The following is a 24,954-nucleotide window of genomic DNA, read 5'->3' as shown; positions in this document are numbered from 1 at the left end:
TCTAATGGCAAATACAAACACTTGGCTGTCTTTGTCCCAAGCTACAGGAATGAAATTTCTCCATTTCTGAGGATGTGAATAAACAGGGCAGTTTGGGAGCTGAGCAAGGGTTAGGCTAAGCCCAATTAACGTCAGAGCTCATTGCTGCTTTGGAGCTACAGCAGCAATGTCATGATTACTAATGAATCTCTCTAAATTACTCCATCTGCTCCTTCCTTCTTTTTGACTATCACAAACATACACACTCTGCCCAGGAAGGGTAGAAAGACATTGAACGGCCACTGCATCTTCAGTGACTTATTTCTTTTTGTCTGTGTTCATTTCCAGGGCCCAAAAGGAGAAAACGTTGGTTCGATAACTCAGCCTCTTCCCAGCAGCTACTTGATTTTCAGAGCAGCCTCCGAATCCGATGGTAAGTTTTAGTCTTCCTTTACTTTCTCCAGTAACCAGTGTGAATGATGGGGCAAAGTTTAGTGTGGACTTCAAGACTGCAGAAGAAAGTAGGTTGATGCAAAAAAATATGACACACAAAGGAACAAGTAACAGTTCACCCAGCTCGAGATGATGCCCATTAGCGTGGCTCAGAATAGGTAGGGCAGGCTATAGGCAAATTTCATATTCTTTACTGAAAAGCCACCTTTCTTGACATGTGTGTGGAAGGATCTAGACTTTTAGATGAGGGAAAAAACACAAAGTCAGTAAATACTAGAGGATGAAAGGATTTCATCCTGAAATTAGAATGAAACTTTCTTCAGTTTAGCAGAGAATTTAGTGGGTTTTCTGCCTAAGTCTTAGACTAGGTAGGGACCTGCTGGAGGAAAAAGGCATATCCATACTGAAGAACTGTTAATAGATGCCTCTCAACCACCAGAATTCTGTAAATTTGCTGTACTGGGGCTAATGCTGTAGCAGGCCCAGACAGACCCTGGTGACTCCTCCTGTAATATACTGTTCTAGGAATTCAGAAAATTATGGAAGGGAAATTCAGGTCAATAGATAACAAGCATGCCAGCTTGCTATGTGAAATCTCTCTAAATGACTTTAGCAGACCTAAAATATCAGTGATTTATAAGTAGATAAGAAGATTAAAATAATGTTTTTGTTTCATTTGACCTTCAGACTACGGTGTTTTGTATTTTTTTTTTGCCATAGCAAATTAACCCAGACTGTTGTTTTATGGATGTTTTTCACCTATCACACCAGGGTGCCCAAGTAGCCCACGTGCTCATTCAGATTTCATCTAGACTGACTTTAAGGGTACAACAATTGTTTATGGAGCACAGTGGGCTTTAGAAGGAAAATGCTGCTGGTAAGTTTCATAAATTCCTAAAGGCTGGGAATGGGACTTTGAAAACACCAAATGCAGCTTTAACATAGCACTTAGAACAGGAGGAAAGCTGCTTCCATTGCAGGCTTGGCATGCTGTTCTTCCTGCGGCTGTGTAAAGAGCTGTTCACAGTGAGGTATACCATCTCGACAGTGAAAGCTGCTTGCAGCTGCCAGTACAGTGAAATGGTATAAGCGGTATGTGTATAGAGCTGTAAAAGCACATTTATTTCTTTTTTACATTTTTGCAGCTTACGGAACAGCACAGCTTATTCGTGTAAAGGCATACAGGATTTTACATGGCTCCAAATATCACCTGTCTTGAGAGGTTGATACAGTAGTCTCTTGGGGGAAAAAAAAGTGCCTCTGAGGTAGAGCTGATCAATTACAGGCGTTTCAAACCCTAGTTAGACAGACAGCCTGCAGAGCAGATATATAGAAGAGTTCTACGGGGTTCTTAGGCAAGTGAGTAACTTCATTAACTGTCTGACAATCCAGATTTTCTAAATTATTATTTCTTTAGAGATTGATGTAACTTGCCTTTCCATTAACTTAATTAGAAAACGCACAAAGGGAGCAATGTAGACATTGCATGCATTCAAGAAAAATTGCTGTCTGATAATGTCATTTTCTTGTGGCATTTTAACTGTCTTCTAAATGAAAACTTTAATTCCGGGGGAAACCTAATGATTAAATGTTAAAGCCAGCCTGGCAAAGAGACTTGTGGCTGAACTTCTAATCTTTCTTTTATGATGACTGTTATAGAGCAGTTATGTGGAGTAGAATAGCTTTAGATTTGTTCTAACTACCCTCAGTCATGAAGCTCCCAAGCTAGCTATAGTCCCCAAGAGATCATCAGATGTAAGATTTTTCTGTCTGTGATCTCTCCGACTGGGTCATACATTGTAATGCTGGAAAAGCACAAAAGGGACCATGTCTGGCACATGAGCATTTTCAATATTTAAAGGCCTGTGGGAAGCTTTCTGCCCAGTGAATTATTATGTCAGTGGTATCATAAGAGCTTAAAATAGTGACTTACTGGAACTTATTTTTAAAGCTAAGATATTGGCCAAGATTCCTGGGAAGCAGACGGAGACCAGGCAGGTCAAAGTAGAATCGCTTTTTCATTTACTTTGCTGTTTCTCTACAGTAGGGTTGTATAGTTAGATGGAAAGCTACCGTGATCAGAGGAAGGAGGGACTGAGAAGCCTCTCAGTCAAATATCACAAATCTGTTTGTGGGAAGTAGCTAAGACCTTTGGTTAAGGATGAAGCAGTATATGTTGTGAACACCACTAGCAATGCCCTAGATCCACCTGCAGAGATTTGGAACAGGCACATTATGGCTTAGTAGATTCTGAGAATTAATCTGAGGAGGTGACCATGACAGCTGACATGGGAAGCTTTGGGATCTGTCCGTTTGGCTGTGAACTTCACAAAAAATTGTGATGTAACATTGCACCAGAAATACTAGCATGAAACATGGTGTAACTTTCAGCTGAATTAGAGTATTTGAGTTGGCAGCTGAGGTCAGTGAGCTGTAAGAAGTGTCTGTACCTTCTGCAGGAAGGGAAGGATGAGAGTCTGCAGAGAACAGTGAAGAATTCCCAAACTCAAGAGCTGTCCTAGCGTGGTTACTGTACTACACTCCTTTTGTTCACTAGCTGGGCTCCATGGGAGCAGTTTGGGGTTCTTGGCTCCACTGAGCAGTGTAGACATGCTGACAAGTAGCCCAACACATGGGTGTCGCTCTCTGAGATCAGTGACTTGGAAATGGCATGCACATCAGTAGGTAGTGTAAAACATAGGCAGGCAAGGACACAAGGAATAGAAACTGTTGCATTTCAAGAAATCTATATAAAATGCAACAATTTAAGGTTTGTACTCGTAATTAATACAATTTGATTTTAAACCCAGGAGACACTACTGATATGACTGTAGACTGGTATTTGGTTTACCTGTTGTGAATGGGCATCTTGAGGGTGTGCTTGAGTTTATTTCATTTCTTAGTATGCTGGACACCGTAGAGGGTGCAGTTACGGTCAAGAGAGACAGGAGATGAAGATGAAACAAGCTAAGCTAGCTGACATAAATGGGGCAGGCGGAATCTGTTCTCTTGCGGAATGTTAGCGTGTATTTGTAGTATGTTCACATCTCCTCCATAGATGCAGTGTTGTGTGAATCTACAGTGTCTCTGAGGAGATGTTCTGGCCACATTTATTTTAACACAGTCTCCTGTATTAATAGTGGAAAATGAGCCACAGAGCATTTGGTGAATTTAACAGTAATTCATGGAGGCCTCCAACTTGCTGGGGAATATTGAGTTACAGCATATGTTAGATGTACAGTTCTGCTATCCAGGCAACTGTATCATGATCAGCAGCTACATGGCCTACTTTTTCTCTCAGCATTTCAGAATCCCTTTTTTCCCCTCTGCTGTACCATCTGTGACAGACTGTTGGTAGGATTTAAGGTCTTGACTTCTGGACAGCCTGCAGAACCACTGCCAAGATACAGTAAATTTCACGTTCACAGACCTCAGCAGTAGTCTACTTTGTGATGTGTTTTAAAGACATCTGGAAGGTCAAATCAGCCTACAAGCCTCAGCCTGCACAAGCATGGGGTCTCTCTTTTTTAGCAGTTTCAGAAAAGAAAATTGTTTTTTCCAAACCAGTGACTGTGTATGCATTTCAGATTTGTACTGATGAATGGCTTAGAATTGGTAGCTGAAACCTGTCCTGAGCTTCTTGCCCAGACCATTCTGGGGCTGTCCCTGAGATCCCCAAACCAATCCTACACCCATTTGTATTTCATATCACAGCTCTCCACTTTGCCATGGGCACTGCCACCAAACGGGGGGCTACCAGGGGAGCTCAAAGCAGCAGATTACCAAGGGTTAAAGGCTTGACAGTGGGATTGTAAACCACACTTATTTAGTTGCTTATGTCCATCCCCTCCTCCAGGCATGCTTTGGTTAGCCTGGTGTGGACGGAGCTGTGCCTGGCTTGCAGTGTCATTTCTTTAGTTTTTGCTTGGCACTTGGCCCTTCCCCCGGAACGGGTGCTCTGATCTGGGGAGTAAATTACATTACTGAAATAAGGGCCATACACAGACGCAACAAACCAAGAGGAAGTGAAATACAATGAAATACACCACTGGATCCTGGCAGTGCTGGAAAAAATAGAAGCTGTCTCTTTAGCCTTGTGTCTGCCCTTCATATTCCTTAGATCTTTCACAGCAGTTTACAATCGAGGCATGTGCAAGTTGACTTTGTATAGCTTGCTGCATACATTGCACCTGCAGCAGTTAACTGAGGGATCACATCTCTGTGTTTTGACAGCCCAAGTGTAAAAAATCATACAGGCGGGGCACCCAAGTGGTACCACAAAATAAGAAGCAGTCAGCTGAAAACAGTGACCTTAATGTTCACTGACTAAACCAAATCTGAGTCTTCCTCATTGTTTGTGATTTGTGTGTACTTGAGCAAGAATTCATCATTTCCAGGTGGCAGTCTACTTCAGGCTGATTTTGAAAAGCATCTATCTTGCAGGTGTGAGGCATGAGGCCAAAAGCTGGATGACTTTAATAATTCAAGAAGAATAATATTCCCTTAGTGATGCCTGTCTGGAGGAATGTATGGTTACTAGGTGTGAGGCTTTTGAAGTCTTAATTGGCAAGAGATTAATCCCAGCTGTTCTGTAACTATAAGAATGAAATGGAGAAAAAGGTTTGGTTTAGTCCTGGACTGAGATTTCATGTGCCATGATATGAATCCATCTCGAGTGTGCTCATATTACTGGTGAGTGCTGAGAGGACATTGGGTGGCTTCTCTGTGATCTGCTGTTGCAAAGATAGTCTTGGCACATCAAATTATGAGTTGTTCTAGGTGAAATGATGGTAACTGTAAGGAATCCCAAAACCGAACAGCTTTATGTTTCCAATAATGTCTGTTGTTGTTTTGTTTTGTTTTGTTTCTATGGGATATTTTTGTAATTTAAGATCTACTTGAAGACTGGGACATACTCAAGTTATTCCTTGAAGAAATTCCTTGAGCCAAGCCTGGTTTAGTAGCATAAGCAACCTTTAGTTGTTTGGATTTTTTTTTTTCCTCAAGGTGGAGAAGTGGTTTTTGTTACTTGCTTTTAGTAGTTTCTTTTGTCCAGAAAAAAAAAAGAGTCAGTGCAAGTGCATGCTTGCTCCTATTCAGCCTTGCAGCCTCCTGGTTTCTGCGTGGGGCCAGCAGTACCCTGCGGATGCAGGAAGCGTCCTGCAAGGAGCAGCAGTGATTCCTGTCTGCACAGCTATACCACAGGAACCATCTCAAAGGACTGCAGGGTGCTTTTCCAGTCTGCTGAGCCAAAAGGCCTGGCAAGAGCATACAGAAGGTTTTAGAACATATGTGGGATGTATGTTAGGCTTTGTTTTTGAGAAGTCAAGGCAACACATGTCCTTTATTAGTTTTTTGTTTTGTTTTGTTTTGTTTTTCCAAAACCTTTCAAGAAGGAAGGAACTTTGGAACCCAGCTGTGTTTAGGAGATTTTCCAAAGAGTTTCCTTCTTGAAATTGTCACTGATGACAGTCATCATTTTACTATAAACACATACATCAGAGAAAAAAAGTTAAAGGCCTACTCAGGGGAGACACCTCTGTTTTATCTTTTTTTTTTTTTTTTTCAGTGAGCACAGCTAAGTGATGTGCAGGTGTGTTCCTCTGACATCACACTTTCTCAGGACATCTGCCATATGCCAAATGCATCATTATGTGCATTTTGGTCATCATTAGCTGAAGTGATGTAGGGGAAGGGATATTCAAACCAATGGTCCGTGCAAAGTGAGAGGCTGCTCCAGAAGAGAGCAGGAACCCAAGCCAGTGCCAGTGCTCTGGTAGGACAGCTGCTTATGGCACTTCAGCAACAGCTGTGTCCAACGTCTCACTCATTCCCCATCGTTCCCCATCCAGACAAGAGTGGCTGAGCAGACAAAGTGCTAAATACAAAGAAAGGGTCAAGCTCAGGGGTGATGTTTGAAGGGGAATACTGTTTGTAACTCCTAGGCAAAAGGAGGTAATGCAGGTGTTGAGGCGACATAATCTTTGCAGAAATTGTTCAAAAGTGTCATTGTAGTGGATAGAGTAATGTATCATTTGATATAAAACATGCTTAAAAGCCAGTGGGGAGATTCTGCCGTAGGCTGCCAGTATGCTCTTGGGTTTTCCTTCAGGATTTAAATATATGCTTGTTTGAAGCCGTAGTCTATAGAAGATTACAGCTGATAATTGATCACAGTGTTTTACATTACAGTTTTTAAAACCTCTAATGTTCTAAAAGACTACCACTGTAATTCCTTTGCAGCTCTATTTTGCTTCCTTTATATGCATCATATCAGGCTGCCATTCATCTCTGAAGGAACCCACATTTTGCATCCTTCTCTGATCTAATTATCTTGCATACAAAAAATGACTCGAGTCAACCACTCAGAATTAGAAAATGCAAGAATTAAGGTATGCATGAAGCCTTCATGCAGACTGCCATGACTATGGATGACAGTCTTTAATTATATGACCACATACTTTTTTCTCCTTCTGCAATTCCTGAGGGAGTGAACTCGTCATGTAAGCAATTAAGTAATCCAAGTGCTAGAATTTTCATATAATTTTCACAATAAAGATGAATATTACTCAATAGCAAAACCACTCAAATGTAAAAACATTTCATGTAGGCCTGTAGCAATGAAACGGGTTTATCTCGTGCACAATCCCTGAAATTTACAGGGTATCATTTTACAGTGTTATGCTGCAATTAACACCCTGTTGACTTGCAGAGAGCATAACCTTTTTATTTTCAGAGGAAATCCTATATTTTATGTCTGGTTTTTTGTGGCATGTATTTGTTTGGACTCACAGCACCACCTGATGGCTGAAGGTCTGTTTCTTAGATTGGGCATCCCTTGAATTCACTTTCTCTAAGAAGTGAATACATGGGCAAACTGATGCCACTTCTGATGTTCTGCAGGGCAGAAGTAATGCTGACTGCTAGCGCACAGCAGGTTCCTATAGTGGCAGCTTTGTGTCTCTGCCTTAAAATATTAAAATAAATGTTAATATTATTTTTTAATTTAAGCTCCTTGAATTAGTTTTCCAAAATGATTCCAGTTACTCGTAACCGCTTCCTGGGATTCATATAAAGAGATACAAAGCCTAAACATGGGATGTAGCAATTGCTTCTGGCAGTGTGGTGGACGCTGAGGCCTTGGCCAAGCCCATAAGCACACATTGGCTCCAGCAGATACCCCTGGCAGTGCCGGTGTGGGGGCAGAAGAGGTGTTGGTGGGATCAGGCTGGCCTGCTGTGCCTCTGGCCCCGGGGAGAGGGAGCTGCAGGGGCACAGGATGGAAAATGGCTGGGTCCTGGCCTGAGGGAGACTTGGGGCTGACCCTTGTCACCCTTGTTAGAAAGCGTAAATGTAGGCAGCGCATTGTCATGGCCATTGAAAGAGAACATCTTGTGTGCAGAGTGCCATAGAGAGCTGAGGATCTGACCTCCATTACTGTTCCAAAGTGCTTGTGCTGCTGCAAATCAAGCTACCTATCACAGCACCTACTTCTACAAGCCCATTGAATATAAAAATATCTTGACATTTGCAGTATTTCCAAATGTCACATGGTGCAGTCCTCACTATCCATGCACAGGAAAGGAGAAGAAAAGAAAAACAAGGAGAGAGGAAAGTCAAAGAAGATGAGCGCTAGTAGTGTCCTCCCTTGTATGGAATAGCCTGAAACAAGTTTTCATCTTGATGGGGTGGTGGGAGCAGGGATATGCAGGGGAGAGTGGATTTGTGCTCAGCGCAGCCGTTAACTCTAATGGGTTAGCCATGCAAATCCTCCACATGGTGAGAAGGGAATAAATCTCTGCATGTAGAGCCTTAATGCAAGAATCTCCGTTAAATACAAAATAGTGTGAAATCAATTCCAACAGCCTTCAGCCTTCCTAATCTTTTATTAACCATTATGTGTGGCATTATTATTAAACCATAAGCTGATGCAGAAGGAATTTATGGGTTGAAATTGGAATAAATGGCTGATCTCCGTGGTGTTTATGGCTCAGTGTTGAAGTGGAATTCTGCAACTTCTGTTGTTTTTTCTCTCTCTTATTGGTTGCAGCTTTGTACCAAAGTAAGCACTGAAAGCTACTCAAATTTATAAACACGTTTTTTATGTGCATATGACCTAGATTGTCTTAAACTCTCATTGATCTTATAGAGACAGAGTTTGGTCATATCGAAGTCAATGGGAGTGCTGCCCAAGAGAACAGTTGCATCTCAGTGAGGTTTACAAATAGCTTAATGCTAGGAGTGTGATAGGACCAAATGTAATGGCTGCCATTTCCCAAATGGGACCTAGGAGTGGATGTGGTCCAGGAGGAACCTGTTTGTAGCACATGCCATTGACTGAAAATCCCTTTGTTTTCTTCCCTGCCTCTCAAGCACACTTATAATTATTGCAAAATGTATTCTGAGGAGTGTAATGAAGAGCTCTGTTTCACATGCTAGAAATTAGAGGATAACTTCCTTGATACCTCAGTTCTTGAATGTTCAGCCAATTTGCATTTGTCCTGGCCTCATTAAAGACTCTGATACGAAAGTTCTCAGCTGCTTCCAAGAATACAGAGGCTCCAGCATTGTGATGGTTAGACTTTAATGCTACCACACAGCTTTGTGGAGGTGCATGGATCATATCAAGAGGAGCCAAGGCTCTTTTTTGAGTTCCCGTGCATTTCATTTGCTGCCTGCCTGTGAGTCCTGTGTAGACCTTAAGATTATCCAGTGAGGCTGTGCACGGGAACCATGGTTCCTCTCCATTTTGTGCCATGCTTATAGTTGTATTGTTGTATTTGCGAAGTAGGCCCTTCAAGTACATATTTTTTAGGGCAAGATAAGAAAAACTCATGCTCCACCCTGATTACCTGAGGGACTTGGGGTAGGGAATGGAGAAAGGGAAAAGTAATACAGAGAGAGCAGGGAAAATAAACAGCCTGCCAAGCAATTCCCTCTACTCTTAATCATTCTGGCAGTATTGATCTTCCTGGCTCTTGTTTGGACTGATTGCTGTTGGAACACTACACCCCACGTGCAACCCGCAAGCTGGCTTCTAGTTCAGCGATCCCATACCAGCGAGAGGAAGGGGGAGTTGGGTTGAGCTCCCTCCTGAGTTACCCATGCAGATGTATCACTTGTGCAGCCACTAAAACAAACTATTTCTGGCGAAATAATCGAGGGGTTAATGTGTATGAAAAATTAAACATAAGTAATTGTACACAGTGACTTGTGAGTTATAAAGGTGTTGCTTGCAGGTAATAAGCTTCTGAGAAGCAATGCATGAGTTGTCTTATTTCCTCTTCTGTCCTTAAATAATGCCCCTTGTTTTCACAGGCCGATGCTGGCTGGATGCTCTGGAACTTGCCCTGCGTTGCTCCAGCCTCTTCCGGCTCAGTGCCTCCAAGCAGGGAAAGGATGGAGAAATGAACTGCTCGAGTGATTCAGCGCATGCGGGGCTCAACAACCTCTTGCACTCAAGCCCTCTCTCAGACCAGGAGTTCTTCCAGTAAGATGCGGCTCGTGCTTCTTACAGCAAGAGAGGGAGGTGTTGCATGGCTTTACCTGGGCATCCTTTTAATTTTAGGGTAATCTAGCCAGAGTCCATAAAGGAGATCTATTTAAAAACTAGCCCATATGTTGTTCTGCTGCATCCATTACTAACCTATGGCTTTGGAGAATATGGAATCTACTATCAGCTAGTGCTTGGGCACGCACACTGGAAGGAACCTCAGCTGTGTTCATGCACACAATAAATAATTTTTTCTATTCCCTTCCTGAACTAAAACACTTTCTGAAGATGCTGGCGTGAATAATGGATTGCTTGAGTAAAGACTGCAGAGTCTAGCCACTGGAGTAGACCTGTGGATAGGCAGACACAATCACTTACAGTGTCTGTCTATCGGCTAGCACATATGGCTAGGGGTCTGATCTGTTTTTTAATGTGTTCTCTTTGCTAATAACACTGTATCATAGTCAGCAGAGTGCACACACTGCTTCCTTAGTTTTATAATTACTTTCTCTCTCTACAGGGGTTTTGAGTGGTTTCCAATTTCCTCCTTGATGCATCAGATAAATTTTTACATAAGGGAAAAAAGTCCCCATAGCCTTCTTTCTATTCATATTCCTAGTAGTACTGCAGCATTTTGGAACTACTCACATCAAAGATCTATAATCACAAAAAATAAACAGGCTTTATTTGTGGCTTATAGCTAAATAGGCAACCTCAAAAATCCCTCCAATATAGACACTTGGCCCTTGGAGTGGGATCTGGAAGAAGTCGTGTCTACTTCTAGTTCTGCTGATAGGAATGTGACTTTAAGGGCTCATGGCAATGCACCATTGGTCAGACAGTTTTTAGGGTAGCAGTTCTTGCAGTCTGCATGGATGATGCCTAGCGCAGTGGGACCTCATGTTTGAGTGGTTTTCTTTGGCTCTCTTACAAATTTAACAATAGGGATCTGAGTCCCCTGCAGAGTGAGGATGTATCTCTGGTCCCATGGGACCAAAGTTGGATGGCAGCAACTTTGGTCTGCCTTTTGCTCTGAAAAGCTCTGCTATTCCCAGTGTGCATTCTCCAGTCCTGCTGTTTGTTTGGATTTTAGCTAGAATTTGAAGAACTTTACTGAAGAGAAGGAAATCTGATGTGTTACTAGGTTGTGTGCATTGCTCTAGTACTTGAGCAAATTCTTCTCTTGTTCTTGGGCTTATTCTGTAATGCTTTACTTCCTTTCTTCCAAAGAGAGTCTCTAAAGACTGGGTTTACTGTGACAATGAATCTGGGAATGCATTGGACTTGTTCTTCAGCTGATGGATGTGTGTATAGAAATCTAATACTAAAATGGAGCCTGCGGCACTGAGAACATTCAGGCAGACCCATGGCTACTGAAAATGGACAGTGAAGACAGATTTTAAAATGTATTTAAAGTATTTCTTCTGTAACATATGATACATAAGTGACACTTAAATGATGTCTCTGCTTCACTGCTTAGTTGTTCAGCATTAAATGGCCTTTTGAATGGGGCTCAGTTATAGTACATGTGGCAGAGTTTTCAGCAGGGCAGAGGACCCACAGTTGGAACCAGGTTTTTCTGACAAGCTCGGAGTTCTGCTGAATCTGGTTCAAACTGGGGGTTCAGCATCAGGACAATTCACTCTCCTTTCTGAGTTCTACCACAGGTTTTAATGTGTACCCAGACTTTCCCCAGTGTTTACAACCCAGGGGACTTTGATGGTTGTGGAAGAGGGGAATGACTTTCTGTTGTCCCTGGAGGAATAAAGCACATTTAAACAAGGGAGAATATAAAAAGGGAGAATATAAAACCAAAACTGTGTAAGTGCTGAGCAAAGGGTTTTTGGTTTGTCACTGACAGTGGCTTCCTCACAGGGATTCAATCATTCTAATTAAATGCCTTCCCTACAGGGAGTCATACCAATTAAATTGGCACGCTGTTGTTAGGGGGCCAGTTAATTACATTTAACTCTATCTTCAAATTAGCCAAACTACTCTGTCAAGAAAAGAAGAAGGAAAAAGAAAGGGAGATGATGGATATTACAGGGAGAACAAAACCCAAGGGAATTGGCAAAGGCGAATCTTCCCTTGAGCCAAAGTTGCATTTGTTTGCTGGCTGCTTTGCTCTCTTCCTGCTGGGAGAGAAGTCAAGATTATACACTGATTTTGAAACCTGTGTCTTTAGTAGCATATAAAAATTGAGAGGGAAAGAACTGTGCAAGTGTGCTTCTGAATCAAAAGCTAAAGTACTCTTCAAATCTGTGATTTTTAGACAGGTGGGCTTTAGGGCACTAGGCACTCCTCATATGAAGCTTTATTTCTTTTTGCTTCCATGTCCAGCAACCCCAGGAATCTGGCTTGCTTCCTTGTTTGACAAGAGCCAAAGTTTTTTGGTTTTCTTTGCCCTTTGTAGAAGAACAGTATCAGACCCAAAGAAGTTATGGTCACTGACATTTCCAGGAACTCCCTAGAGACTAAAGCACTGGTACAAGACAGATCCGATATGCTGAAACAGTAAGTTAGCCATGAAAAGTTGCAACTTATTCACGTTCATGAGTAAAATGGAAATCTGCTGTTGACATTTAGTCATTCCCTTCCTAGCTTTTCAAGCCTGGTCCAAATCCCACTGGAAGCCTCTGGGAAGGTCTTTACATTGGTTTTAGTTCAAGCTCATGGATTGTTTTTTCTTTTTAGCATATTCTACATATTTACTGATGATTCTGTTAGGAGGAATGAAAGAGACAGGCTCCACTTCAACATCTCAGATTTGTTACTCAGAATAAGGAGCATTTGTTTTCTTTTTGGTTCCCCAGATCAGCTCCTCTGCTCTGGATCTGTTAAGTCTTGCTTTGTTTGTGGCTGGTGGGTAATCATGCACAGTCGAATGGGATTTCCTATCAGTTTACTTCCCCTTTGGAGTAAATTTAGAGTAAAAATGATTAAGACAGTCAATTGCACCAATGAAACTTCAAATATCTTGCAAGTGCAAGGCAGATGAAACTTTAAAACTCCTGTTCTTCTTACAAATGTGAAATAGAAACACACTATTTCTCAGCCATGAACTGTAAGTCTTAGAATTAACTTCTCATTGAAATGTGTATAACCCATAGAGAAAAGCCTTCAGTAGGTGAGAGAGCATAGCAGCCACGTACAAACACTCGCATGTTGAAAACTGAAGAAATAAATGGGATCTTTGAACAGTCAGCCCTACCATCCAGGAAGTATCTGTGCTGAGGAGTCATGGGATACTTGCTCTTGACAGCTCTCTTCTCACCTTTTTTCTCCTTTATTGCCTTAAACTCATGTATATGCTATGCTGTAGGCTTCCAGTGTATGTGGTTATCAGTCTTTACACTTGGTGGTCTCTATTTAAAACAAAGAAATGAGATCCTTGCACTAGAACAATGTAGATGTGTAATATCTAATAGCAAGTTATTAGGACTGGAGTGTATGTGTCATTGACTTCAATTTATGACTGTAGGTTTGTTTTACAGTGAAGCTGAAAACTGAAAACCCTGTAGCTTATATATATACACATCCACACACAGAGACATATATGCATACATACATATATATGCAAATGGAGTTAAAAGAAAGATTTTGTAAAGGCACAAAAAGCTATAGATGACACTTTCAAAAGAGCTCAGCCTGCTGGGCTTCTCTGGAAACTGAGCTGTGATTACCACAATGTGGCTTGCTTCACGTGGTAAAAATCAGGAGCTTATTTAAGTGCATAGTTGGAAGTTGAGATCTTCTGAAAAGCTGATGACAGTTCTCTGTTCTGACTCCTTTCTGGTTTGATTTTTTTAAAGTCTGGCTCTAACTACTAATGCCTATTTGTCTTAAAACTAAGAAACAAAAGCCAGGGAGCAGGCAATGAGGGATGGGAACTTCCAGCATTAATCTATAGCTAAAATGGAATGTGCCCAGAATGACCTGAGAAAAGCTCTGACATGGAGAAATGTAAAGCTTGACAAAGCGCTCTCATGCACTGAGAAGAGAAAACTTGCTTTGAGAGGGAGGTGGACTACACCAACAAAACTCTTCCAGATCCAGGGCCCGGTTAGATTGTCTAAACTCCTTGTAAATGCTGGAAATCTTTTTTTATTGTCCCAGCCAGGAGCAACTAAGCATGAGGACTTGGGTAAGAAATTTTCAGAGGAAGATGTGAGCAGCAACTGAGAGCTGTACTAAGCTGTGAAAGAGGTGACGTGTGCAAAGACATGTATGAATAGGGAAAGCTGAATCCCATACTAAATTCCCCTTGAAGAATCATATTTGCTACCTGTTGTACAACCTCCATTTGCTTTTTCAAATGAAGATGCTACCAGCTACTTGAGAAAAAAAAATTGTCTTTCTCCTGATTCTGTAAAGCCTGGATTGCTGAATATGCAATTTACTACTCCTTCCATGCTTTTTTATGCTGCTATAGTCTGGATGTTCTTGTTTTGTGTAGTCATCCAGTCCATGCTTTGAACTGAGTTCTTACATTATTTGGAGGCAATACATTCCCCAGGTTAATTTGTGTGTGTGTATTTCTGTGAAAATCCTTGCTTCTATTGTTATTTAAATTTTCCTTTTCTAATGTAGGGCTGACTTAGGACCTCCATCTGTTTAAAAAAAAAAAAGTAGCAGTAATACTGAAAAGAGAATGTATTCCATAACTTCATATTTTTCCCAAATTCTACATTCCTGTGATGTGTTTCTGTAAAGGGAAAAATCTCTCCTGATCACACTTCCGTAATCGCAGTGTACAGTTGTTAGTGGGTGCTCTGTATCCCTTTGGTGTGTGGGCTCCCATCTGGAAATTCTGTGTGAGTAAGTGGAGCTTGATGGCAGATTTTGCAAAATGATGTTTGGAGGGGAGAATTTTGGTTGAAAATATCTCACTGTTTCTGTGATGAAAACCCTGCTATTCAGAAAATCAATGTCCTGGGCTCTCCTGGGCTGCAAACCCTATTTTGAGTCCTTGGGGGTGCTTTTACCTTATCCAAAAGGCCTGAAGTAATCTATCTCTGTAAATCAAATTGAAGTGAGCAATGAACTGTGTGTTTCAGTTTGAATGAATCAGCCCTGGAGAACCACCACCACTTGGAAAACGATGCTTTTTCGGACAAGTCTGAGAGAGACAATGTGGAAGAGTCGGAGAACGAAACGCATGAGAACAGCCGGAAGACAAATGAAAGCGAAAGCGATCAGTCAGAAATCCATGGAGAGGTTTCTCCAGGAAGGAAGGGGACGACTTATGTTGAACAGATCTATGAGGAATTTGGGGAGGTAATGGGAAAAACAAAAAAACAAACAAACAAACAAACAAACAAAAAAACATAAAAACATGTTAATCATTGCCTGTTCCTGTTGAAATGTCTCTGTTCGTAGTATTTGTCATCCAGTCTTTTAGATGCATGGCAGCTAAGAATCAGCTTTGTGGGTTCCAGTGTTTTACAGATAGAGCAATGTACAGCTTTCTGCTAAATTATGTTGAGTTATCATGTGCTCTAATAATTATGCATTATGAACAGCAGCTCTGCTACTTTGCTTTGGCATGTGTCCAGCATCAGCGATTGCTTTAACCAGTTATTGCAGTGAAGAGCCTCATAGCATTGGCACAGGGTTTTGTGGAGCCAGCAGGAGGGGGAATTATTATTCTGGGCATGTGTCCTGGTCAATTAAGATGCTCAGTCCTCGCATGATATAAAATATGATCCTTTCCTTTTTTCATTATGCATGGAACATCCTTTCTGTGTCCTAATGGTGCCACTTGATTCCTTAAGGACCATTTCTTGTAGAAAAGCTATTTTTCATGTCACTTAACAGCAGAAGGGTGTGTTTCTGTTCCGTATAAGAGCCATTGTTAGCTGGATGTCGCTGTGACATCTCTGAATAAGGCAGCTGTAGAGCAACTGGGAGCACCCACTGTTGGGTGAGAGTCAGTCCGGGTGAGCAGCAGAGAAGCACTGTACTCTTGCACCGGGAGGGCTCGGAGCACTCCCTTGCCTATTTGAAAGAGGAAGCTGAAGTCTTGTTGATGCTTCAAAGAAAATCACTTTGCTGGAAGGATGTTTCTTAACTGCATGTGTTTGCTGGGATTTCAGATGTCAGGGTGAGGTGCAAGCCCCTGCTGTAAAAATTGTGCTTAGAAAAAGAACTGTTGTCTACAGGCATCCAAAAAATTTTTTTAAAAAATTCCTTTTGTACATCTCTTCCCTTCAAATCCCACCCAGACACATAGCAAATGGTGACTGGGTTCAAAGAGGGAACTTTGAATACAGTGGAGGAACCAAACAATGTTTGGCAACACCAAAATGAAGGCAAGCCTAATTTCTCTCAGCTCGTTATTCTGAAACGACCTTTTGCCAATTGAAAACTTGTCCTAGAAGGAGTAGTAGAGCAGATAGATACTTTGGTGTTCAATCAAACCTAAAAGGCAGCAGTGGTGTCTGTGTGAATGAAAGAAGACTCTGCAGTTTTCCATAAAAATAAAAACAAAAGGGAAGGACTACATTCCACAGTAGAGAGTGATACTGGATAATGTAAAATAAAGCTAGGGTGTTTGTTCAGGCGGGGTAACTCCAGTGAGCTTTCAAAAGGAGTTCCCATGCAGCCTTGACCATTAGGGGTTTTACTAGATTTCTGTTGTTGGCTGCAAAGTGGGACTGTTGTCTCCTGAGACATACGGATGAGACTGGCTGTTAATTCTTATTCCAGTGGTAACAGTAACATAAAGAAAAGTAAATTGTAGGCAGTGATGTAGTTTGCTATAAGCAGTGGGCTCAGATGGATCAGGGTAAATGCGTGTCAATTAATAACATTAACTAACTTCTTAAACTGAAATTGCCTCTGTCCCTCTGTATACAGTTCAGATTTGCAGATCACAGATGCAAACCATCACTGTTAAATTTGCAGCATGACTTTGAAAGCACATTTCAAATGTGTGCACATATGTATGTGCATCTGTATGCATTAAAAAGGCATGTGCTTGTGCATCTGCGTGCCTTGCCATGTTTGCAGTAGGAACATACAGGCAGAGACAGGTGTCAGAACGACTTTAATACTGCAAAAGTTAGCCTAGAATGTAAAAAAGACACCTTCTTAGTAGGTAGACTGGTAACAAAAGCAACAAAACTTATTTTAAATTTATTTTAGTTATAGCTAGCTTAAAAAAGGAGTATTGAGGGTGAGGTATTTGATGGGAATGCAAACAGAAATGACCTGAAATTACTCTCACACCCCTGCCTGTCCTTTTTCATCCCTCTTCATCCATCCCTTCTGCAGTTACTCACTCTGAGTAACACCTTGTACAGCAATTTCACCATGGCGTTAAATTATCTTGCCAGTACATGCACGCTTGAAACCTAGATAAATAATGAAAGCTCTGACAGAGCCATACACATTGTAACCCCTAGAGGACGCTGTGGTATTACGTCCTTAAAATGATTTCCACTTCTTGGAGATTGGAGCTGTGTATTGCATCAGACTGTCACAAGAACGGTACAGGGAAAAGCAATGAAATGAAAAGAGCTGTGTTGTTCCTCAGTCTGAAATTCTCCCCAGCCTACAGGCCTACTCACAAGTTGTGAATGATGAGTAAAAGGGCTGATTAGGAGCCAAAAAGGTGCTGAGGATGGTGAAAATGAGTGTTTAGTGATACATACCATCTGCAAAGCCTGTTGGGGTATGCTACGTGTCCTCTCCTGAACCAGAATGTATTCCAGAAATGCAACTGAATGGAACTGTGCCCTTCTGATAGAAATCTCTTGCCTAAAAACAATAGGAAGCCTGATTATAAGTATTCTCTTTCACTGTTAAATTCTGATGCCTAGGATGAGTGTTAGACAAAAGTCTAGACAACCAACGTCTGCATTAAAACAACATTCATGTTTCAAAATTTAATTTTCTTTCTCCATTGGATTGAAAAGCCCTATTCCACCATATTATACCTCATGTATTTCCATTGAACACGGAGGAGCTACACAGTTACAGATGAAACCACAATAAATTGCCTGACTTTTTTTATGTGCTTTTGTTGTTGTTGTTTTTGTTTTTTTTTTAATGTGTTTGGTTGGTTGGTTGGTTTTTTACTGTTACTGTGCTTCTGCTGCAAAGGGCACTACATAGCACTGGGGGAGCTGTAGTCTGTGCACACAACCTGGCAGTGGGCCCTTTGCAGTGCCTTATGTATCAGCTTGTCCTGTTTTGAACTTGAAGGACTGCTTCAGTTCTTTGTTTATTACTCATTTATCTCCTATTTTTTTCTGTGGGTGTACTAGTAAATCTTACAGTCTCTCACTTGCTGAGGATGGGCCTGAGAGGAGTTTCTTGTATGCTTCTTGTATTTCCGGTTGTAGACAGGTGAATCATCTCAAACAGAAACTGTCTCCGAGGAGAACAAGAGCCTGATGTGGATCCTGCTGAAACAGCTGCGACCCGGCATGGACCTGTCACGAGTGGTGCTGCCCACCTTCATCCTGGAACCACGCTCATTCCTGAACAAGCTCTCTGATTACTACTACCATGCTGACCTGCTCTCCCAGTAAGCAGCACACAGAGCATGCCTGGCATGGGCACGTCTCTTGTTAGTGTGAAAACGTGTTAAAGCGTGAGCCTGGTGCTGGCTGAGACGTGCTCCAAAGGCTCCCAAATAGCACTCAGGTCACTGGGATTCAGTGTAAATCAATCTAGGCTCCAGCTGCAGGGACCTTTTCAAGATGCACTGCTGCTCCTGAAGGGCAAGGAAACAGGGAAAACAGTTAAGCTCCAGACAAAGCTGCCTTTGCACACACACATCCTTTACAGCACAGGCTGGAACTGATGGGTATTTGGCTCGTTCCTTTGAGCAGCTCAGAACAGAGCTGCGCCACCTTCTGGTGTACTTACGTACAGAGGAGTATAGGACAGAGCAAACAGTGGAATCAGCAAGCTCTTTTGTTCCAAAAGCAGCATAATTATTTTGGATGATAAATAAGAAACACCTTTTAACACAGTTGAGCAGAGAGACCTGCAGGGAGCACCACAGTAGAAAACAGGAAATGTCCTGCTTGCAGATAGGGCCATCTTTCTCAATGAGATATGTTTGGTGTATTTTAAAGCCAGTGTGTGCAGTATTCAAGTATCAGCACTAGTTACTCATGTTTATTCTGCTGCCTCTGGATAATTTTAGAGCTGTGGTATTTTCAAGTTTTGTTTGTTATATGTTTGAAATCTGTTAAGGAAATGGTTCTCCTCAGTACTGAGATGTGAAAAAAGCTTTAAGGGGTTTGAAGTTTTTCTTTAATAAGCCTCTTTGTGGTGTGGTTGCTCCTTCTAAATGGATTTTGCAAGAACTTAAGCAGGTGGATTTTCAAATCTGACTAAACGGTTGGAAATGCCAGGAAATCTATGTTTACTTCCCACATCATCTGAGCGGAGGAAGGTTGGATGAGACAGCCCTGAGAAGCCACTTCCAACTTAAATGATTGTGTGAAATCACAAAGGACTGAAAAAGGCCTTGCAGCATGGCAGCTTTAAAGATCTTTTAAGGAAGGTGAAAACGAAGAAAAAGAGAGAAAAATAGAATTGTTTTTTATTTTGATGTGATTAATATTGTTATTTTTACTTCTTATACTTTACTATTATCAGTGACTACTGTCATTCCCACATTAACATACCTGAAGGTATATCCAATCAAACCTTATACACTCCAGAGGCTTTATTAGGCTTTTTGCAGGAATTAGGTCGCTTTCTAAGCATTTATGTGTGTGTTTTACAATGTACATTACTAAAAAACAGTCGCTGCTGGCAAACACCTTTTTCATTGGAGCAGTACAGAAATTACTTCCTTTTAGTACTAGGGAAATACTGTTGAAATTAAGATCATTGTACCGGTATAAAATGAATATGATGTGTAAACAGTATAAAAAGCATGTGAGAAAACATTTTATGTTCTGTCCTGCAGGGCTGTTCTTGAAGACGATCCATACAGTCGAATTAAGCAAGTTTTGAGGTGGTATCTGTCCGGCTTCTACAAGAAGCCAAAGGTAAGAGAATGCTTGTGCTTGGGGTTCTAATAGACATTGGAAACTTCTGCTGTGGCTGTGTATTTCTTTACTGAATTTCCTTTAACAGTTTACCTCTTCTGTTGTTCAGAATACTGTGACAATTATTTTCAAAACCAAAGTTGTATTTCGTTTGGGAGTGAATATTGGGTGCCAAATAGTGTTGGTTAACCTAAGAGCTTTTGCACTGGACATCTAGAAAACAAAAGTTGTTATCAAAAATTAGTAAGTCCTTGGATGCAGGGGTTTTACCTCGCTGCAAGCAGGTCTCTTCTTTATCTTTTCAGTATCTTAGTGTCATGTTTCCACAGAAGTGTGTACCTGCTGCATATAGTAACAGAAATAATAAAGTATGACCATCTTGTACAGCTTTGATTGGGCAGTATCAGAGATTAAGCTGGCTGAATTGCAGATGAATTCATGGCTTGGGTGAAGAGATTAGTGCAGGAGGATATATGTAACAAGTTCTTAGGCTTTGATTCTTGTAGTTGACTTGATCTAACATAAGGAAGAAAATTACTACATTGTTTTGTGGCCGTGTCTGTAAAGTTGACTTGCAGATTTATAGCAGGTTTTGGTTGCTTTCTTTTTTTCAGGGAATAAAAAAGCCATACAACCCTATTCTTGGAGAGACATTTCGCTGCTGTTGGTTTCACCCTCAGACGAACAGTCACACATTTTACATCGCAGAACAGGTAAGTCACATTATTTGGATGTTCAAGTGCTGCAAGCAGCAGCCCATTTACACCTCCCTGCATAGGAGCATGCTCCTTATCTCACCCTGTGAGAGTAACGTGAAGTTTTGTTTAAACATCAGAGTGGGACATGGAAAAAACTAGCTGCTGATCTTTTTTTCTCTTTAGATTTACTGAGATTACCTTCAGCTTTGGCAGGTGTCCCATATATAACATTAATCTCTTCAGTGAAGACCTGTGCCACAGAAACCTGCTTTCCTGTTTTGTTTTGTTTTGTTTTGTGTGTTTGAAGAGAATGTTGTGGTGGTTTGTGTTGCCTCTGTCAAAAGGGATAATAATAAAACAGATAATCAAATCCTGCCTTCCTTTATATCTAAACATTCCATAATGATCTTAATCAAAGTATATTGAAGGTCTGTTTCCATATCTTTGGGGATAAATGACAGGCAGAGCTCACAAGCAAACTGGCCTGACAAAATTTAGTTTGAGAATTACAGTTAATAAAGGAATCTGAGAACCACGTGGACTTTGGTACAAGGACTCCTTGTTTCCCATACATTGTTTTTTTTTCCACATTTAAGCAAATATATTTTTATTTTTTTTTCTTTTGTTTTACTTTATTTCAGCAACTACATCCATTTTATGGAGGTTATTCAGATGCTACCCAAAAGTTCAACACTGTCATTTATTGTGTTAAAGATCTGGCATGTGTACATGTAGCCATAAAATGATCTCAAGTGCACAGATACACAAATGCAAAAGAAAAAGAAAATGTGGACTGTTATAGAAGGGTTATACAGGAATTCTGTCTCTAATATATAATGTTGCCTTCTTTAACATTGGGATTAATGGTATGAATGGGGCTTAGAGGACTCTGTTCAGTTCTGCGACCTCTGTTTTGCACCTTCCGGATGGCATGTGCAAGACCTCATGAGGATGCTGTGTTTTATCCTTCATGCTGCTTAACTTGTAAAGACAGCTGTAAATATCTCTGTATGGTTTGTTTGTTTGTTTTTTCTCTAGGTCTCTCATCATCCACCAGTGTCAGCTTTTCACGTCAGCAATAGGAAGGATGGATTTTGCATTACTGGAAGCATTCTTGCTAGGTCCAAGTTTTATGGTAAGACATTAAGTCTAGGCACCTTCCATGTAACATTGTGAAATTGGTTTTGTTTTTCAGTCACTCCTCAGTGTGCTCAGAGTTAAAAACAAAAAAATGCTCTAAGCATCTACCACCAGGATGCCTTAATCCCTTGTATGGGCTCTTCCAGGTTTTCCCCATTTTCACCATTTCAGTGGGAGATCACACTAATTGCTTAAAATTAATAATAATCAGAAATCTTGAGCCCTTTAAAAGCCTGGTTTTCAGAAAGTGAAGGTTTATGAGGATGTGTGGACAATTAGTTGTCAGGATATTTTTCGTATGCTCACAGATGAGGCATTTTATAGCTATCTGATCATCCAGATGACTTATGCAACAGTCTCCATATAAATGTAACTGCTTTATTTATTTAGCTCACAGATTTCTAAGAGTTGAAACCTAGAGCTTCAAAGTGGCTTCAGATCTTTTAACCTTAATGTCCTCCAGAAGGACAGCAGAATGATAGGCTCTGAAACAGTGTTGCTGTTTAAAATTCTTTTTCTGTTTAGTCAGACACCTCTTAAATACTGTCTTCTTGTAGCTGTATCTGTTGAAACACTTGTTATTTCTGTCTTTCTGGCAAATTGATTTGTTATTTGGGATCCTACACAATTAGAGAAGTTGTGAGAACAGAAACACCTGGAAAAGCTCTAAGGCATTGGAATTGCTTTCATTAGTGCATCTCACTAATGGCTTACTTAATCTTCTGCCCTTTCTGCAACAGGGGCTGAATGCCAGAGCAAATGAAAGTCATGCAGCAGAGTTTATTAGAACTGCTTGCCTTCAGCAGTAAATGATTTGCCAGGTCCTGAATTATTGCTGTTTCATATCTCTTCTTTCATTAGTGTCCTACATTTAAATGTAAATGTTTTTCTAAAGTAGGATAAGATGAGTGACCATGCATAATGAGCATTTTAATATACATGTATTTGTTCCTTTAAATTTCAGGTAACTCACTTTCTGCCTTGTTGGATGGGAAGGCAAAGCTTATGTTTCTAAACAGGGGGGAAGATTATATCATTACTATGCCATATGCCCACTGTAAAGGTAAGATATGACTGTTCACATAGGAAGCAAACAGAAAGAATAATGTAGTAGTAATTTAATCTTACTGACTTAACTTTGCACTGGCTCTTCTTTCCACTCACATACCTCAAAATGCAGGGACTGGCATTTCCAGGAAGCATGTGTTCTGTGTGTGAGTCATAGGAGTTAGTAGAGGAGCAGTAATACTAACTGAATTATTTTTGCTTTGTTTATACAGAGCTGGGGACAGAATTAGGCCCACACTGAGTTAGTTCTAGCACTACATAGGAACTAAAAATACTCCATATATGCACTGCAGGTAGAATGAAGATGGAAAGAGTTAGAGTTCATGAGCTTCTGAGGATGTAAAGTTCTTCTAATGACAAAAATTGTTTAATATGTTTTCTGACTTTTTAAGAATAAAGAATGAAAAATTCCTGACTTGACTTCTGATTTCTTTGTTAATGAAACTGTGATACTCCTCAGTGTACCAGCTGCCTCCATGAGGCTGGTGCTTGCTGTTGTGTGTGGGTACAATACTGGCACAGCTCTGTTGATCTGGGTGTGCACTGAAGCCCCTGGAATGGCTGCCAGTTGATTCGCTGCAGTAACTGCATTCCTCCTTGCATTTCTCCTTAGAAAGCTAAGCCTTGGTGGCGTTGGAACCAAAGTAATAAAATCACTCCTGCAGCAGTTTGATCCAATTTTGCTTTTTGCATATTTTTCATTTTGGCACGTTGACCTATAAGTTAATCTTTATGAGAGGTCTAGCTACCTGAAACAGTAACTTCTGTAAATCATACTCCCTGTAAGCGTTTCCTGTGTGTAAATCTTTCTGTTGTTGATTCATTTTTTTCTGCAAATGACCTTTCCAGAAAACAGTAAGCATGTGTAAAAAGAAGTTCCCTACACGATTGCTAGTCCCCCAGATTCTGCTGAATCCTATTACAGCTCCTCTCTGCTCAGTCCACCCTGTGAGAGGCAGTTAGGTCTGTTCAAGCACTAGCATAAATGAAATTACTGGGCACAACCCTTTTCAATTTGTGCTGTCTCAATTTCAGCTTGCTTCATATGTTCTGTCAGTACCCATGAGTCAAGCTGTTGCTCAGCTGGTGTAGTAAATGAGGAATACAGACTCAGGAGGATTTTTCATGCTTAGAGTAAACACACATGTCCTGGAAATTTTGGTTTCCATCTTCTCAAAATGTTAAGCCAAGTAGCAGATTTCACAGCATATCAGTGGGACTAATTTGAGTTCAGAAAAAAGCAATTAGTTCTCTTGTTTTTTTTCCCCTTTCAGGAATTTTATATGGTACCATGACAATGGAGCTTGGAGGGAAAGTTACCATTGACTGTGAGAAAACAAACCACAGGGCAGAACTGGAATTCAAGCTGAAGGTGAGAGACATCATGCTTCCCTTTATAATGGATCTCAGGCTTGCCCCTGTACACCAGACAAGACATGAGCATATACACCACATTATTTCTGTACCCCCACCCTGGGGTGGCCTAACTCCAGAGGAGGCATCGTCCCATAGTCAGTCTTGCCTGGTGCAATTTGATGGAACCCAACTCCTAAGCCTGAGTTACACACAGCTTGTTCCCTGCCAGCTGGCTGCTGGCCAGACTCTTCTGAAATTCTGGCAATGACAACGTGGCTTCTGTTTCAGAAGTAACATTATTTTTGCTTGCAAAGTACAGCGAGGTGTGCAGAGTACTTCAAGACAAGTCGTGATGTGGATCTTTAAGGTTGCTCTCCAGTTAACTGTCACATACATACCCATACTAGCAGGTGTTAAAATGAACTGCACCTTGTGTTTCTTAAGGCTACAGGACCTTGCCTTGACAGTAGGTTAACAGTCCATTTTCAGCCATCTGATTTGGAGTGGTTATCATGCTCAAGAGCTGCACTGTCATTGCCTTGTACTGACTTGTTCACATAGCTCCCATAGAAAATCTTGGTAATGCAAACTTAAGGTGTGCAGATAAAACAGAGATGTCTTTAGGCATTCTTTCAGGCATGTTAAAACTTGGGAGAGAAAGTTAGGACCTGTATCTTTTCCTGGACAGCTAACTTGCTTTTTAAGGAGCATCCATTTCTCTTCTGTTCCAAAAGTTTTCTGTTACAAAAGT

General features: G+C 41.0%; 1 protein-coding gene across 1 annotated transcript in view; it reads left to right on the top strand.

Annotated features, from left to right (window-relative positions):
* OSBPL5 (oxysterol binding protein like 5) overlaps positions 1-24,954 on the top strand; it is a gene marked incomplete at both ends in the record, with an annotated part of 162,486 nt that overhangs the window by 126,864 nt on the left and 10,668 nt on the right. The window contains 9 exons of the mRNA XM_084286912.1: positions 328-412; positions 9,751-9,922; positions 14,983-15,202; positions 18,274-18,458; positions 19,860-19,941; positions 20,556-20,654; positions 21,678-21,774; positions 22,744-22,842; positions 24,122-24,219. Of these exons, the coding sequence (XP_084143038.1) occupies positions 328-412; positions 9,751-9,922; positions 14,983-15,202; positions 18,274-18,458; positions 19,860-19,941; positions 20,556-20,654; positions 21,678-21,774; positions 22,744-22,842; positions 24,122-24,219 (1,137 nt within the window). The remainder of the gene's footprint in view (positions 1-327; positions 413-9,750; positions 9,923-14,982; positions 15,203-18,273; positions 18,459-19,859; positions 19,942-20,555; positions 20,655-21,677; positions 21,775-22,743; positions 22,843-24,121; positions 24,220-24,954) is intronic.

This window comes from Netta rufina, assembly GCF_964035555.1.
Source record: "Netta rufina genome assembly, chromosome: 5".
Lineage (NCBI taxonomy): Eukaryota > Metazoa > Chordata > Aves > Anseriformes > Anatidae > Netta > Netta rufina.
Note: the sequence above shows the minus strand (reverse complement) of the source record. Positions and strands in the feature narration are given on the sequence as shown.